At 42.3% G+C, this 17,424-nt stretch overlaps 1 protein-coding gene across 4 annotated transcripts in view; it reads right to left on the bottom strand.

Moving 5' to 3' along the window:
• Positions 1-1,317: 1,317 nt before the first annotated feature.
• Positions 1,318-17,424, bottom strand: part of uckl1b (uridine-cytidine kinase 1-like 1b) — a 20,035-nt gene continuing 3,928 nt past the window's right edge. For 2 of the 4 annotated variants that reach the window (XM_078288156.1, XM_071899330.2), the window contains exons 2-15: positions 15,012-15,205; positions 13,931-14,037; positions 11,715-11,885; positions 11,132-11,203; positions 10,462-10,651; positions 10,120-10,181; positions 8,652-8,668; positions 6,495-6,593; positions 6,282-6,375; positions 5,662-5,724; positions 5,384-5,506; positions 4,851-4,958; positions 4,580-4,736; positions 1,318-3,158 (exon numbers count right to left, since the gene is read on the bottom strand). In XM_078288156.1, the coding sequence (XP_078144282.1) occupies positions 3,079-3,158; positions 4,580-4,736; positions 4,851-4,958; positions 5,384-5,506; positions 5,662-5,724; positions 6,282-6,375; positions 6,495-6,593; positions 8,652-8,668; positions 10,120-10,181; positions 10,462-10,651; positions 11,132-11,203; positions 11,715-11,885; positions 13,931-14,037; positions 15,012-15,205 (1,537 nt within the window). In that variant the 3' untranslated portion in view covers positions 1,318-3,078. Of the gene's footprint in view, positions 3,159-4,579; positions 4,737-4,850; positions 4,959-5,383; positions 5,507-5,661; positions 5,725-6,281; positions 6,376-6,494; positions 6,594-7,397; positions 7,418-8,651; positions 8,669-10,119; positions 10,182-10,461; positions 10,652-11,131; positions 11,204-11,714; positions 11,886-13,930; positions 14,038-15,011; positions 15,206-17,424 lie in introns of all 4 variants that reach the window. The other 2 variants (XM_071899327.2, XM_071899328.2) reach the window with 1 other exon arrangement.

Below are 17,424 nucleotides of genomic sequence, written 5' to 3'. Positions count from 1 at the left end.
GGAAGCTTTGAAACTCTCCCCCTCCACCCTCCTTACCCACATGGCAGACCCTCTGACTCCTCAGACCCAGACGAGGCGAATCATTCTCGATCTTCATCATCTGAAGACGAGACAGAGTGAAGGTGCAGGAGGGAGACGGCACAGCAACCTGGAGCAAAGCTAAAGTGAGACGAGGATGAAAAGCCACAGGTAGCTGGGTTATAACGGCCACTCCTGCACTCTTCACTAGGCTGTGACCTCATCAGGCACTGCACTACCAATGGGGATGCAACACACGCACACACACACACGCACACGCACACACACACGTACGTACACACCATCTTCCTGTTTGTCGGTGCTGGTGGTAAACTTTCCACTGACATCTCCATTCAAGGGACCAATATGAAGTTTTCATACATTTTGTCACTGAAAATAAAAATTAATCTGCACTGAATTCAAAGACTCCCTTGAGGCAAATTTCATCAAGCAAGAAACATAGAACTAATTTATGTTTGTGTGTGTGTGTGTGTGTGTGTTTGCGCGCACACGTGTGCATGTAGATGCATTAATACAAAATGTGGTTACTTTGACTGAACTAAATTAACAGTCCAGGACCCAAAGGCATGCTGACTTTTTTATTTATTGTAAACGTATACCAAAGTAACTGACAGAGTATCTTTTACTAGATACTACTATTAGTATATTCTAATACTAGAGGAATATAAAATATAAAATAAAGGTGCTAGTGTTGACCAGCAGGCTTCTTTATATTCTTACCTCTAAGTCTTTTGATTGTCCTTCTCACTTTTCCTCTGTCAGATGCCTCTTGTGGATCAATGTCTGCCTAATAGGCTGTTGGTTTGTAATTGCCCATCAGCCTCATCAAATGTGTGTCAATCATACTTTTACCTCGCTGACGTTTTGACAGCTGTCAGTGTGATAATTATGGAAAGTGATAGAAGATATCAAGGTTACTTTCCATGAGAAGAGGACAACCACAATATCCTTCCTGTTCCTTTTCAGAGTGTATCAAACCTCTCTTTCTGTCTTGAAATGTAACAGATAAAGGCACAATATGTGGCTTAATTAAACGGTGACAAGTCTACTTTAATGTGGCTCATAATTGAGGACTATGCCTTCTCAGCCCTGAAGCAAACGGTGAGTCGATGCTATGACTGAGATATGACCTCCGGTTAGAAAACGGTTACGGCAGCTCTGTAAATCATCATACTACTGTACAGCTTGTGGTTCAGTCGCAAAAAACTGCTGAAAGTTTCTTCCACGGATAATACAATTTGAATGATACATGAAGGAAATAATGCACTCTCTCAGCAATTTAATAACTGCATTGCACTTATTGCTTTAATTAAAAAACATGCAGCAGAAGAGGTAAACACAGCACAGCACACAGGCTAAACACTGAGGCTGCTAACAGAATCAATAGAGTTTCAGGTCAAAATCACTTGCTCAGGATCTTATTCAGCAGTAAGCACATAGTGGGTGATTACATGGACCATAGCATTTATAGTAATGTTAAGCCTACAGTAGTTACCTGTAGCCGACACTACAAATTACAGAACGGAGCAGGACAGAAGTAGTTGTCAAATTTTCAGTGCATCTATCTGTGTTTTTTCCCCCTTAGGTCTCTTTGTCTTACTGATGTAGATGAAAACTGAAATTCTGAGAAATTTAAATCCCTATGATACAGTTTTGCATGGCAATGCTGAAAATATTTTACAAACTGTCAACAGTATTTCAATCTGTTTAATAATAATTTAGTTTGAATATGTAGAAGAGAACATCATATTCACTTAACAGACAAGTTACAAAATAATGATATCAAAATGTATCTTTAGTTCTGAGGCAAATTCTCATCTCCTGTTGATGTCACTTCAACATAATCTCAAATAAAAACATTAATGAACGTCCTGGAGTGCAACCCCATGTCTGGCAGATGGTAACTGTCAAAAATATCCCCCAAAGAACAAGGTGATATTAATTAGGCACCAACCTTAAGTAGCCAGTGTCGTCATTGCTGTACTGAGGGCAAGTAAAAAGATCAGGCACTAATAGGACTTGGAGAATTTATGACTTATGACTTCTTGACTTAATGTGTGAATGTTATATGAGTTCACGTGTCTCCACAACTCAACAGCCCTTTTTTTTTTAGGTTCAATCTCATTTATTACCTGAAATACGCAGGTACACGTCTCGACTAGTGAGACTGAAATAAACACTTTGAAGCATTGTTACTCTGTGTGTTTGTAAAATGCAGTTGACCCATTTCCATATAAGCAAAATGATGTACAACCCGCGTGCCGACTGGTCAGGACTATCCATAGTAAAAGTATGTAAGTGAAGGACCTGCTTGCTGCTAAATATACACCACAACTTTTAGCTGTATTATGAAAAAAGGTTTTCAACACTCTCTTCAGCTGGATAGGTCAGAATCCACAGAGAAGGAAGAGGGGGAACCAAAGAGCTAAAAAAAAAAAAAAAAAAAAGCAGGTACACCTACACGTTTTCCAGTTGAAGAGTCCTTCAGAAAGTGCTCATGGCCAGGGAAGTGAAACAACATGACTGTATGTCTCTATTTTTACTTCGCCAAAGTTGTGAGGAAGGTGTATAAAAAAAAATTAACCACTGATGATCTTGATGCGTTTTTTTTTTTTTTACGGTACGTGCAAATTCACATTCAGTTGTGTCCTCCACAGTACACGGCTTAAGGCGAGATACATTCTTTCAAAATAAAATCTTTGCAAACAATTCCAACACAGAGATTGTCACAATTAAAACACCAAAATAAAACATTTGGCCATTCCAACGTACTGTACATATAAAAATATTTCAACCTTCATAGAACGACTGTCCACAACAGCATATACATAAGATAAAATAATATAATTGTAAAAGTTCCAGCGTGCTGAATGTGAATTGTCAGCGTCTTTGTTGCGATCTCAGTTTGTGTTGCAGGGCGTCTTGTTGGGCCCTTGCATGTCGCGGCCCAACAGAGGCAAAGAGTTTGTCCTCCTGTTGTCCTCCAAGCAGCACGGCCCTGAATCTCCCAAATAAGTGAGTCCACTGCCAGTCCTTTCATCAGTAACTGGGCTCATCCATGTCGTCATCGCTCCAGTCTGGGGGTGCGTCTGTCCCAAAGTATCGATCCCCAAAGTTTCCTACAAGGTAAACAAACAGCAGAAAACACCATTAATTGAAACTAGCATGTTTTATGCTTATATGTTTGATGTTGAAAGGTGAAGTATCATATTTGTCCTGTTTGTCTATCTGCACTGTACCTGCATGTGTACAGATGATTACATGTTGTGTTTTTATATGTATTTTTTAACTACAGTTTCCGGCCAATAACATCTGGCCACAGGGACTACAGCTGAAAATTAGCCAGTTGGCTAACACTGGCACATTTACCCAGGGGTCAGTTAATGTGCACTGTCTCTGTTTAAAAATAAATATATGAAATGAAATGAAAGTAAATCTATTTTATATCTTGTTTTCTTTTTCTCTTTATGTGTATGAATGATTGTATATTGTGGTGCCTTGCTGTCTGTGAACTCGCTGCCTTGAATTGCACCTTGAGGGATGAATATGAGTATTTTGATAGATAGACAGATAGATAGATAGATATAATTTTATTTATGTGTCACTCCTCAACATACAGGTCAAACAGAGCAACAAACACAGTACCCCAATAAAAAAGGAGATTGAGGACCACTCATTTAGAGTTATGAGACACAGGCTAAAAATAATACACATAAAAAAATACTAGAATATATATATATACATATGTATATACATATATACATACACACAAATATACACACACATAAGTACATACATTCGTACAGATACATTGATACACATATACATACATACACACACACACACAAAAAATAGAGGTCATATTACACACACACAAACACAAAGAATATAAAACAATCTTAGTATTGCATTATAAAATTTAGACACTCATGAATGAACGTCTTCTGTCAAAATGTCAAAATTCTTTAAGTCATTTCTTGAATAGACTCTATCTGTGCGGGCAAGGTGGGACACATGCAAGGAGCTAAAAAAAGTTCTCACCGTGTACATATCATTTTTTACATTAGTCAATCGGGAAGCCCACAGAAACACACGGTTACGGAGTCGACTATCAGGCATGCTACAAAGCCTCTCAATTCTTAAAAATACATGACCACTGGCATTGCCATAGAGTTTTCCAACCCATATCACCCTGTATGGCAGCAGTTGGGGTGTATTTACCAACTCCTAAATAAAATCTGCATGCTCGGTTAAAGACAGCATTAACACAAGAGTAGCTTCTGTAACCCCAAACAGCAGCAGCATATGTCAGAATGGGTAAAACCAGAGATTCAAACAGTTTGGTAGAAGTGTATGAATGATTATATATTGCGGTGCCTTGCTGTCTGTGAACTCGCTGCCTTGAATTGCACCTTGAGGGATGAATATGAGTATTTTGATTGATTGATTGATTGATTGATTATTAATTGAGCATTCCACATGTCATGGACAGGAAAAATGTGACACCCTCTCCTCTCCTTTTCCCAGCAACATCACTCACCTATGCCGGGGATGATGTGGAAGAGATCATTGACCTTCTTGTCGACAGCGGTGGTGATGATCTTGACCTGCGGGAAAGCGTAGGCCACTGAATGGACTCCCATTTCCGCCATCAGCAGAGACACCAGCAAGATCTTATCCTCCTGAACGTCATGGTCCTGAAAACGAACACATGCCCGTGAATACACATGTGCAATACTTTGGATTTCTTGTGAACGGACCACTTCAACTTCTGGATTAGGAAAAAAAAAAACCACATGAAGCACACCCACCAGCAGGACTCGCACAGCCATCATGGCAGCAGCTCCAGTGGACACGGTGCAGTCCATCAGAATCACGTGATCTTCACCAATGTCCTTAGGTAGACGCAAGTAGTGAAGCTGGGCAATGGTGAGGGGGTGGGGGCAGCACAGAGGATAGACAGGATGTGGGTTACTACCAAAAAGTGACATACATGACCCCCAGCTACATCCTGTATCTATTGGTGGCATTCTGCAGAAATCTTCTTCACCGCCAATTTTTTCTATTTTTTTCCTGGAATGGACTTTGTATTTGGCATGCAGAAAATACATTAAAACCCAGGGACCATGCCAGACTACAGATAAGGCATTGTGAAATATTAATAAAGAATTGACACCAGTGTGGGAAAAACAACAACATTTCTCTATTAAGTTTCTCAGTGTTAACTTTTTGGGAGGATGAAGGTTTATGCTAGGCAGTGATGCTATAATGCTTTACACAGTTCAACACAAGAGCCTACAGCTACAGCTTTTGAGGTCTAGATTCCAAAATCCACACTGCGTACCTCTGGTTCTCCCGTGTCCTGGTTGGTCTGGATGAGGATCTTGCCGATGCGGACGTCTTTGCACACCGCCCTCAGCGCCGGCTCCATGGTCTCCCCGGCCCGCAGGATGGACACGCCTGTGATCTATGGAAAAGAAAAAAAAGTCAAAGAAAGCAAAGGTTAATTGCATCTGTTTGAAGTCTTGAGTAGAGACAAAACTCATCTGAACACTCTTTAGAATATAAAAAAAAAAAAAAAACAGTTGAGGAGATGGCAGGACATAAATGGAGTTCACTCACCCTCTTCCCGTGGAAAGTCCTGCCTTCATAATCCTCTCCCTGGGGCGTCTGGACTATGTGGATCTGTGCAGAGATAAGATTTAAAATCATTGTAGTGAGAGTGCAATGCTGATCACAGGATGCTGTATTGTGCAAAAGTCAGCAAAAGAGTTTTTGTGACCAGCTACAAGCTGGATTACAAAATGTCAGTCAGACGAGGCAGAGGGAGTGTCACGCTATCACTCTCTGTTTCATGGTGTGTGTGTGTGTGTGTGTGTGTGTTTTATGTACATTCGTACGGTGTATGGTTAAAGTATGGGAACTTTCCACTGTGGTGAATTGATAAGTTTCCATGCTCGTGCCATTCTTTCTGCATGTCTACCTGTTTGTCTCACACTAACTCTCTTTCCATCAGCCTTTATCTTTCAGTGCTCTGTCTCCATTACATGACATGTCTATCTCACTGTCTTGCTGTGTCTGTCGGTATCCGTCTATCCGCCAATTCTCTCACGCTTCCGTTCTCTTACTAACCGTCTCCATCTCCATATCTAACAATTCAGTGTGTTAATACAGTGGATAGGAGAGCCTTAATGCAGTGTTATGAATTAATTAACGGTGAGTGTCGGTGTATGTTGTGGCACCTGTGAGGGGAGGAAGGAGAGCGCTCGCTCAATCAACAGGCGCATCAACCGCTTGGAGTAGAAGATGAACTCATCACGACTGGTTTCCTTGTTTCTAAACATGCAGATTAGGAAAAGAGAGATTCAAACTGACTTGTGCTTTTAGGGAAATTATAGTTCATGTAACAATTCAGGTTTCTCAACCTTTTGACAGGCGAGCTCGATGAGGCCTACCTGATGATGGTGTGCATGCCCTTCACCTGCGGTGTGCTCTCCAGAACACTGAGGGTCTGCGGGAGGGGCTGGGCCTGGTGGGCCGAGGCCAGGGCCGCCCTGTAACCACGGCAACATGGGGTAGGGTGGGTGGTTGGAGGGGGGTGGGGGTGGGGGTGAGAGGAGAGGAGAGGAGAGGAGGGAGGACGCACAGACATGTTGCAATACACATAAACACGTGTGTAATTTACACTCTTCTGCACGCACGCGAACTGTATGTGCACAAGTACACACACAAGCGTGCACGCACACACATAAAATAAATGCACATACATACAATAAACACACGCATACACATGTAAACACACACACACACACACAGACACCTAAATACACGTTGCATGCAGAAAACCAACTGAAGGCAAAGTTGACCATGGAAATGTGTGTTACCATTGTAATATGATTACTTTGGAAGAGGCAGACACACAAAGGGCAAAGCACACAGGTGTCAGTCAGTGTTTAGCATTTCAGTGGAACATTACAACAGCCGAGACCGTGCTTATGGAAAAGTCACTACATAGTTTCTCGGCAGTCCCTTAGAATAAAATTTAATTTAAAAGCAAATCAAATTGACATAGATTTGAAATGAGGCAAAGTTCCACTGTGTAATGGGTCTTTTCCATGATAGGTCTCTATTAGTTGTAATCATTCCCCAAGATTCCACTCAGAGACATTAGGGTTGGGTATCTAGTCTAGATCTAGCCTGGGTGCTAGAGGAAGAAGCACACTGGTGCAAATGCTCAGTGATCCAGTCATGTTGACTGACATCACACCATGAGTCCAAACATCTACAGTATCCAAGATGTCACTGAGATATACATTAGCCAGATGCAAAGAAAGAGAAATCATAGCAAATCTGCTCACATATCCCAGCGAAGTTTCCTCTATGGGGAGAAGAGTTTTTCGACGAAACACAACAACGACAACAACAACAACAGCAACAACAACAACAATCACAACAGAGGAGACACAGAAAGACAAAAAACAACAGATAAGAGGAGGAAAAATGAGAACAGAGACACAACATCAGGGGGATGAAGGGATGCAGCGATTATCAGACACAGTGAAAAGTGTGACAGCTGGGACTTGATAATGCCGCCCCTTACAATACACTCACCACAGATTTAAACTGACATTTTAAGTCCAATAATGTGTTTATCACTCAGAGGTATCATGACATTGTGAAACAAGAGTTTGTAAGTGACAGGAGATCTTTACAGATCCTGGGGCGCAAAAGAAAACAAGTTGGTTCGGGCCAGAATTACACACCCGTGCATGTGTGCATCCAATATGTGTACTGTCTTGTGTGTGTGTGTGTGCGTGGGAGGTGCACAAGCTAGTGTGTGCTGTCACTCTTTCACAGTGTAATGAGCAGAACAGTAAAGGTTGGCGTTTCAGCTCACGGGCCCCAATACATCCTGTGTCTAAAGACAGACACCAAGCTCACTTCCTTTCGCTCTCTGCCTCAGCTACTGTGGCCGACACACTCAATGGAAAAACTCAGCGCTTTGTAGTAGGGTATTGGAAACTTTCTCTGTGGCTGAGGTACGAAACAACAATACTGTAGCAAGAGCTTCCTCTCTCTTGCTTTCTCATATAGTCTCTCTCTCTCTTTTATTCTTTTTTTTGGGGCTGAAAAGAGGGGTCAGTGACTTGCCTCATTGGTGCATTTTTTTAGACACAGAAGGCAGGAAGGGCGTGAGTTGTCATTTTTTTTTAAAAAAAGGTAGAGAGAGGGAAAACCAACATCTTCACATCAAATGCTGGCTGCACCAGACCACTGCAAATTTTTCCATCTCAGCTCGACTCACTAATTTAGACAGATCATGTGCAATAAATAATAAGAATTATTTCATGCTGGCGTGGACTAGGTCTTGACTTTTTGATATTTTCGGCACAGTCTCTCACACTATTACGAATAGTCACTAATTAGCCATGTTCGGTGTACAGAGAGAGAGCGCCTCCTGGTGTTGTCCCCCGGCAGCCAGCAGATTAGTGGAAGGTAGAGGTTGGTTTTGCTGTCCCCGTCCTCTCTGCCTCCCAGTAAGGGGCTGGGGCGGTTGGGGAACCGGGCAGATGGTGCGGGGAGAATGATAGATAGGATAAAGGCCACTCTACCTGACGCTGAGCTCGCGCTGTGAGCCATGGAGGGATTGGGGAGGGAGGGGGGGGGGGAGGGGGAGAAGGGGGAGGAGAGTGAGAGAGCAGTCCATGAGCAGTGTGTATGTATGGGGGGGGTGGGGTGGGGTGGGGGGTGGCAGAGCAAACTGCAAACTGTGGCACAAAGGACACCCCACTGGCAAAAATGTGCCTTTGATGACAATTAGTGCATGTCACACAACAAATCCACAGTTAAAATACACCACACTTTGTTTCAGTATTGATAGGCTAAAAACAGCTTCACATCCCGGTGCCATGAACAGTAAAAGCAAACATAGGTGGCCAACAACATACATTACTAGGATTTCTATTAGGGCTGCACAGTTAATGGCAGATCAGCATGTACCATGGGTTTATGCTTCCGCAATTAATAATCATGCAATTCAGTGACATTGAAGTGTTACATTTTCCATTCCTCTGAAAGTCCCAGTGTGACGTATGAAGCGCTTACATTACGTGTGACTAATCACAACCTTTGGATGGCAACATGCAGACCATCTTTGGAAAAATGCAGCAACGAGCAAAGTGGAACAAAATGGAACGACCCAATGTTATAGAGAGGAAAATCCTTCTCCCGAGTCTGAACATGAACACGTTGTTTTAGTTTCTAAAAGTGGATCATCGTCTGTACAAATATACTTTGGCTTTAAACTAGATGACGACAAACGAGTACAAATTTTTCTGCAAAGTTTGCCTTAGGATTGTAGCTGTGTCCTAAAGTAATAAAGTAGTAATTATTTATTACTTGAATTTTGTAAATGAAGATCAAAATAAGAGTAAGAGAGTAAGAGTGAAAACAAGTGTAGCTGCAGCTAATTTGAGAAATACTGCAAATATAGCCTATGTTAAGGTGCAATAAAATAATTGTGTTTCCCGAAACTGATTAATTGTGATTAATAATCGTGATCACATTATTTAGAAAAATAATTGGGATTGTCATTTTTGCCATAACTGTGCAGCTCTAATTTCTATCAACTGAACTTTTTCCATTCAATCTCACTGAAGAAGCCCAGAGTGCTCATGCACATTCATCCTCCTAAAATCTCATTTCATCTTTCATATTGAGTAGTGCATTTTCTATCCACTAGAGGGGGTATTGGAGCTTGTAATTCCTGACAATATACTGAGATGTAGATTCCAACTAGCCTCCTTATGACTCTAGGTCCTCCTTTTACCAAATATCCTTTCAGTTCTACAAGTATGCTGTGCTGAGTCACACAGCCGAACACATGAGCTTCCCTGATAACACCAGGAAGGAAGGATGAATGGCTCTAGTGTTGAACTGGCATGGGCTTTTCTTATTAAACTGGCATGGCAAATTTATTTCCCTGTGGTGGTGGTGGTGGTGTTTGTGTGTGTGTGTGTGTGTGTGTATGTATGTGTATGTGTGTGTGTGAAAGGAACTGTGGAACGGGTGAACCCTCACCTCCTCCAGCTGGCTGTGGACATGCTGCACGATCAAATCGATGGCCACCATGTTGCCGCCACCTGACGGGAAACAAACACTAAGTGACACTGGATGGTTTCTCCGAGTGATGGTCGTATGTTTGAAAGCACACGCTGGCTATTATTTAGTTGAACGCCAGTAAAATAGCAGAAAAGTAAACCAATTTGAAAACACAACATACACGACTATTGGGGCTGTTGTTGCATTGTGGATTGAAATGAAAGAGTTGGTGTTTTTTTTAGCAGTAACAGAGAAATGTACTGAGCAGTGCATGTCTGCAATGTTGGTGAATCTGTATATAACTAAACAACATGCCCTCACCACGTGGTACCACAATGTCAGCCAGGCGCATGGTAGGTTCGATGTACTGCTCAAAGGCTGGCTTGACAAACTTGTTGTACTGTTTGATGACGCCCTCGATCTCTCGGCCCCTCTCTGTGATGTCCCGCCTCAGCCGCCGCACCAGGCGGATGTCAGAGTCCGTGTCCACGAAGATCTTCATGTCCAGCAACTGACAGGAGAACATAACACAGAGAAAAAATATGTATCTGACCCTAACGCTTTATAATACACATTTACGCAGAGAAAAAAGCTAAATATATATATTTTTGAATGTATATTTGGCTTTACCAAGCTATTTTAGGTCAAACTGCAGCGGCAGATAATTTTGTTTTCACTTGTGTCATGATATATGACTTGTTTAAAGACATTTGCTTGAAACAAGTGACATTTACATTTCTTTTCTCTTTTCTTGACAAACCAGAAATATGACCTGCGAGCTAAGCAAGATAGACTTGACGAAGTGTGAATGCAAGACTAAATCACTTGCTAAGCTTGTCATTTTTGGCAGCATAGACAGGTTAGCAGTTGTAAAGCAAGTCACCCCCTACATGACACACAGAAAAACATGTTTGACCAGATGCACAGAAAAACATCAGTCTAACCCCAATGCAACACGTGGGACAGTCAGTGGACAACAACCTTGTCCTACCTGCAACAGCTCTTTATCTGTGAAGGCCATGATTCCCTCAAAGATGATAACACTGGCTCCATACACTGTTTTCTGTGGTGGAAACACGTGCATGTTGCATCTGTTAAACACCTGAATGAACTGCATCCTGTGCGGGAAATCGTTTCATGCATCGTGGTATGCATAATGGTATGGTAATTACAATATGTAAAATACCTGTAGACATAGACAGTGTTACATAGGGTACATAAATGGCTGTGCAATGTACAGCACATACACTTCATAGGACATAGACATGCAGACAGTATAATATACAGTGCTGAGTTACAACGTTACAATGAATCAACACAAGTGACTTTCATCAGCGCACATCTAACTGTAGTTATGGGACAGTGAAAAATAAAAACAACTAGACAGAAATCACGATAATGGTTTGTCAGTGGCCATCTGGAGTAGCAGATTTGCAATGTGACTCCGAACCTCCAGCGAGGGAGATTAAAGCCCTCTTAGGTAATCGAGAAACTGAGATTATATTGCAGCAACTCTGAAATGCAGCTCATTAGCTTACATTACCACGTGTTTCCGCGTGTGCATGCATCCTTACCCACTCCTTCTGTCGCCCGTGTGTCGTGAAGTCATACACTGGGATCTTCACACTCTTGCCCAGTTTGAGTTTGCGCAGCGTGTGCGTCAGCAAGCCAAAGTCAAAGGCGTCGGGGTGGTCAAAGTTATAGTCGTTACTGGCAGCCAGACTCTGCTCTTCCGGGGACAGGACCTGAGGACGAGAGCGGCGCACAATGCCGGAATGACATTACAGCAACCTTGCCACGCCGATGATGCATTCCTAGTGCATCACAATGTAATTTCCTGAGCAAATACCGTCTGTCACTTTCTGTCTGTCCCCCCCCCCCCTCTCGCTTTCTCTCTCTTTCACACACACACACACACATTCACACGTGCATATCAAGAATCTTCACTAACATTAGCAGAAATTTTAAGGGGAATTCTACAATGAAAATGAAGTTTATAGATATAGCTCTTTGCGTGGTCAAAAAAATGCTTTTCAGTAACATGGAAGTGAAATTATAACGTCTCAATAGGACTTCTCCGAAATTAATAGATGTGAACCCCTGGAGAAAACTACATAATATATTTTAAGGAAGAAATATGACTGCTTTCTGAAAATTTGGCAGCCTTACATTGACTACACTGAAACCTTGCCTTTGTCAACAATGGAAAGGTATAATACAGATATGATGAAGTGATTCTGACCAAATTATCTCTCGTGAAATTGGTCTAAATGTCTCTACCTTGTTTTGTTTTTTTCAGCGTTGTGTTTGCTTATAAGTTTGTATGTTCTACAGCATATTCTGAAAAATGGAAAATAAAATACTCAAAAAAAGAAAAGAATAAAAGAATCCAAATAAAAAAAATCATGAGTGGTAAAATGATAAATCCATTTCAAGCACATAATTGCACACGCTCAAATCGTCGCTGTCAGATGAAAACCTGCATCTCCAAAATGTCAGCTTTCCAGGAAAACAGGCTTGTTTTTATCTTTGCCACCATTCAATGGGTTTTGAACACAAGGCGTCATTGAATTTTCTCCACCCACAGAGGAGCATGAAATCCTTCAACTGAAGTGAAAACATGAAAATCACCAAAACTGGAGTCACAAGGTTTTCACATGACAGTGACAAAATAATTCTTCAGCACATACTTTATTTGAGCATTATCCAAACAACACACACACACACACATACACACAGGGGACCTAAATTTAGGCGGGATGAGAACATCATACCCCGCTGTGACGTCTGTACCAGGAGGTGTGTGTGTGTGTTGTGTGTGTGTGTATGTGTGTGTGTGTGTGTCCTGAAGGTGGTCGAGCATTAAAACTCCAGACCTGGTATTTGGCACACTCTCAGACACACACACGCCCCCTTCTCAAGTGAACCAATCACAGACTCGGTATAATAAACCGGTATCACAGGCCCCTCTGGGTGCAACTATGGTGTAAACATGCGACAGCCCCTGCTGTCAAAGTGAAATATGTAGCTTTCTCACAGCCGATGTGATGACAGAAGCGGACGATATGGATTTCAAAAGAACACAATTCCACAGGCCGGGTTTTGGATGCCAACCCCTGGTAACTAAATGGCAGGTGCAGTATGGTGGCTGGCATTTGTCGAGGGCTACAGTGCGATTGGTCAGCCCCTGGTAAATTCCTCCTACTCTGCACAGTCTGAATCGCTGCTGTCAGATTGTGACAGCATTACATAACCAGAGAGTGGGTGGAGGTGCAGGGGGGGCAAGATTGATGGCTCTTGGTTGATTGCTCTCTCCCTCTCTCCCTCTCTCCGTCTCTCTCTCCCCAATTCGTTCGTCACTATGCTGGATTTTTTTCTACATGTTATCTCTTCCCTCTCCTCTCTCTTCAGTCCCGCCTCTCATCCTCATTTTCCCTCAGGGATCCAAAGAGAATCCTATTTTCTCTCTTTCTCTCTGTCTTATACACTCACACTCTCTCTCTCTCGCTCTCTCGCTCTCCTACCCTCCAGGACAGTGAGGGGTTAGCAGCCAGGCCAGACAGAGATGAAGTAACATTAAAAGGGACAGGCGATTTCTTGGACTCATGTGGGATCAGCTGATGTCAAGATTTGAATCTCTAGGATACAAAAATCAGCTGGAACACTATAAAAACAAACACACAAACACACACACAACTCAATATGTATTCTTAGATATAGGCATCTAGCATCCTAAGCTCAGATTACAACACACGCACTCCTATACACTGAAACACACACACACACACACCTTGTAGAAAGAGTCCATTGAGAGTAGGACAACCCATGGGACATCTAGAGCCTCGATGATTTTCCTGGCTACGGTGGTCTTTCCTGAAGCGCTGCCGCCACACAGGCCTAAGACAGAATGTGTACAATGGACAAAAACACATACAATCATTTTTACAGATGGGTTCTCATTGCAATACTATATAGTTAATACCTTTCCTTGGTGGAAACATACTAGTCTGGCAAGAAACCCTAGGCAGCTTCAGGCTATCATTAGCATGTACAGGCAAGTGTGTTCAGGGTAAACAACCCCATTAACAGACTAAGATGTTTTCAGAGATTCCTTTTCTCTCACGCAAGGCAGACTTTCCTCTCCAATATTCCTCGGCAGCAATGTTGAACCACCTCTGGTCCAGTTAAAATGTCAATAATGGCACAGAATGAGCTTGTCAATAGCCATTAGTGGTAAATATGGTGATTGCTTATCTGTCTTTCTAAACAAAGACACCTCTTATCTGCTTATAGAGGCTATCTCCTCTAATTTACTCCATTTCCAAGAAAGTAAATATTCCCGTCAGTAGCTGAGAAGTGACCAGGCTCCAGGGTTTAGTCGTTAGATATTCGGGACACAGCACTTTAGATCTTCATCTACTCACTTCAAATCTGGACAGTAAACAAGACATTGGTAGTACAGTAAAATGCATGGATGGGCAGTACTTCTAATACATGTCATGTATTTGAACTACCTATTTATGCACAAAATCCTCATGTAACTTGTAACAAGACACATATTACAATACTTGTTACTTGTATGAGGACAGTGTTTAAAATACCAACATACTTTTTTCCCCATCAGTGTTAAGAAGTCACTGGTGTGCTTTCAGCGTTTTGAAAATACAAAATACATGTAGTTTCATAAAATATGGTCTGCTGTGAGTTTATTTCGAGACACTTGGTGGTATTTTCAGGAGTATTTAAGGAATATTTTGATGTATTGCTGCCCATTTCTGGGCCAATGCACTCCTAATGTAACAAAGATATGGAAGGGAAAAAAACAAACATCAACGTTATATTGTGGCGTGCGTGTCTTTTGGGCCTCCTACCGATGACGAAGGCCTCTTTGGACTGGGTTCCATGTTCGTTGTACCAGGGAGGGCGTCCAGCGGTGTAGATGGTTCTCTTGGAGGTGCGCAGGAGAGGAGGCTCAGACTTACACTGGCTGGTGGTCCTTTTCCTTGGCGACAGTCCTGTGCTTACTGAGGGGAGGAGCCGGTCCAGCGATCCCTCACCACCTCCACTGTAATGCAATAAACACACAACAGAGCTCGCCATCACTGTTTTGCTGCGGTATACACTTTTGCACTCAAACAGAGTAAAGGAAGACACACGTGAAAAGTTAATGATTTGGTCTCTTAATGATCATCATAAACAATTTAGCTTCATCAAATGATACAGTAGCTTTCGGTTATGACGGGGATTCTCATTTTACTTGTTAAACTATACAGAGGAACACCAGTACACACCCCATACTACAAGCATTACTCATCAATGTTATTGTCTCAACAATTGCATTTGCAATGAATATAAACTAATATAACAATGTCTTCAATTTCATGTTCAAACAGGTTATGAAAATAAGACACAGACAGAGAGACAGTAAGATCAACTCTAATGCAAAAGTTCCTTCCTGTTATTGCACAGGGTAACATGCCCTCTCCAGGGTCCAGGTGCATGTTCCCCAAGTTACCATACATGCAAAACACAGATAGACTTCAGTTTGGTTATGTAACCATGGAATGGAGCTACAGATAGCTTCTTAAGAAAGGTGGCCTAGTTGACCAGCAGTGCGCCCACTGCTGGGCTGGACTAGTGTTGTGTTACCTCCTGTCATGGGTTAATTTTCTGTTGTCACACCTTCACCAGGTGAGCTTTATGTCCCATACTGTTCAGCACAACTGCTGCTGGTGCCAAAGTATGTAGTAGTATTCAACTGTTGGAAAATGCTATTGACTTGAGTTATGTATGGAGTTGAGTATGACTAAGATCCTGCTGTCACTTCTGCAATTGTATCATCTGCGAACTGACATGTTTAGGGTTTTACGAATGACTAAGAACATTACAATACACACTGTGCATGTACTGTATGACCAAAAGTTGACTATGACCCTCATAAACAAATAGTAACAAGCCCATTCAAAACCAGGTGTGAGGCTCTTGTGGGAGTCAGCGACAGAGTGTGAATTTGCATAAACTCCCTAGACTATTTAAACTTGACACACTGGTCAATCACATCTGCTGCACAACACAACATCAGAACACAGCTGTCAGACTAAATGTTCATTGACTGGAAATGCTGAGGAAAAATAAATTGCAACTTTCTCGTATGTCACGATCATGATTGCATCCACAGACTTCAACATCAGCTTTTGCAATAATATTTGAGCAAGAATTAAGTTGTAGTTCCTCCAACCAGAAGAGGATGTATTTAGGGAGAGTTTAACTTTGCAAGAGGGGTGTGAAGGAGAGGAAGCATTAAAATTCAGTTAATGGTTGTGGCTAATTAAGATTCAGACCAGAGCACAACGGTACAAAGAACTGATCTAACCCATTGCTGAGTAACCAGTCTGGAACCCAACTTTCCCCAGAAGCCAACTTAACTTCCCTTACTGGACTGAAAAAAGTCTTAAGCATGGGTGGTGTATACAGTATATAAAATCTAATTCCATAGTTTGAAGAAGAAACTACATAGATATCAGTGAAACAATCAGATATAATAATTCACGTCACAAAATACTATCAAGCACAACAAGAAGCATTCACCACTCCCCAAGACAGACGCTGCCCTATTTTTTCTATAAACCAAAGTCTCTTTCAGTGATTAGTCTAGCCAGGTAACAGTTGCTAGCAACACCTACTGCAGTATGTGAGAGATCCACACCTCACCCAGTGACGACTGTAAAAAGCCAGATGCCATTCCTACAGTAGGTCAGTGAAGAGCTGTGTCTATTTCTCTGTGATTCAGAATCTAGTCCAAGTGCCTCAGTCACTTTCTCTGCCTTTAGATGTTCACTGTCCTGCGCCAAACCATTCCACATCGTTAGGACCCACACGGCAGGCGGGAGGTCGAAGGGTCAAAGGTGAAACAAACAGGAGGGAGCGAGTAGAGAGTTATCTTATCTCACCCGGGCCACCTGAGCTCACATGGAGCCAGGGAGCGGGCTGAGATAGAGGACACATACAGCATGCGTACTGTACAGTACAGTGCAGTCCATCTGGGTTATCAGTTAAAACCAAACCAGGGTGCCATAAAAGATTAGCCTAGTTGGCTATGCTGAACCATGCCCTCACCCCATGGTTACAGCTACAGTACACAGAAATCCACAACAGTAAATGCTGAGCTATGAAAGCACCTTTGTGAAAGGGAAGCGTGATATGTGGTCACAGAGCAGGGCACCTGAGACCAAACTGTGAGAAGCTTCTTACGGAGCAGACATGGGAACCACCCGGCCCCCGCTC

Source organism: Centroberyx gerrardi, chromosome 14, assembly GCF_048128805.1.
Source record: "Centroberyx gerrardi isolate f3 chromosome 14, fCenGer3.hap1.cur.20231027, whole genome shotgun sequence".
Classification (NCBI taxonomy): Eukaryota; Metazoa; Chordata; class Actinopteri; order Beryciformes; family Berycidae; genus Centroberyx; species Centroberyx gerrardi.
This window is presented reverse-complemented; position numbering and strand designations above follow the sequence as displayed.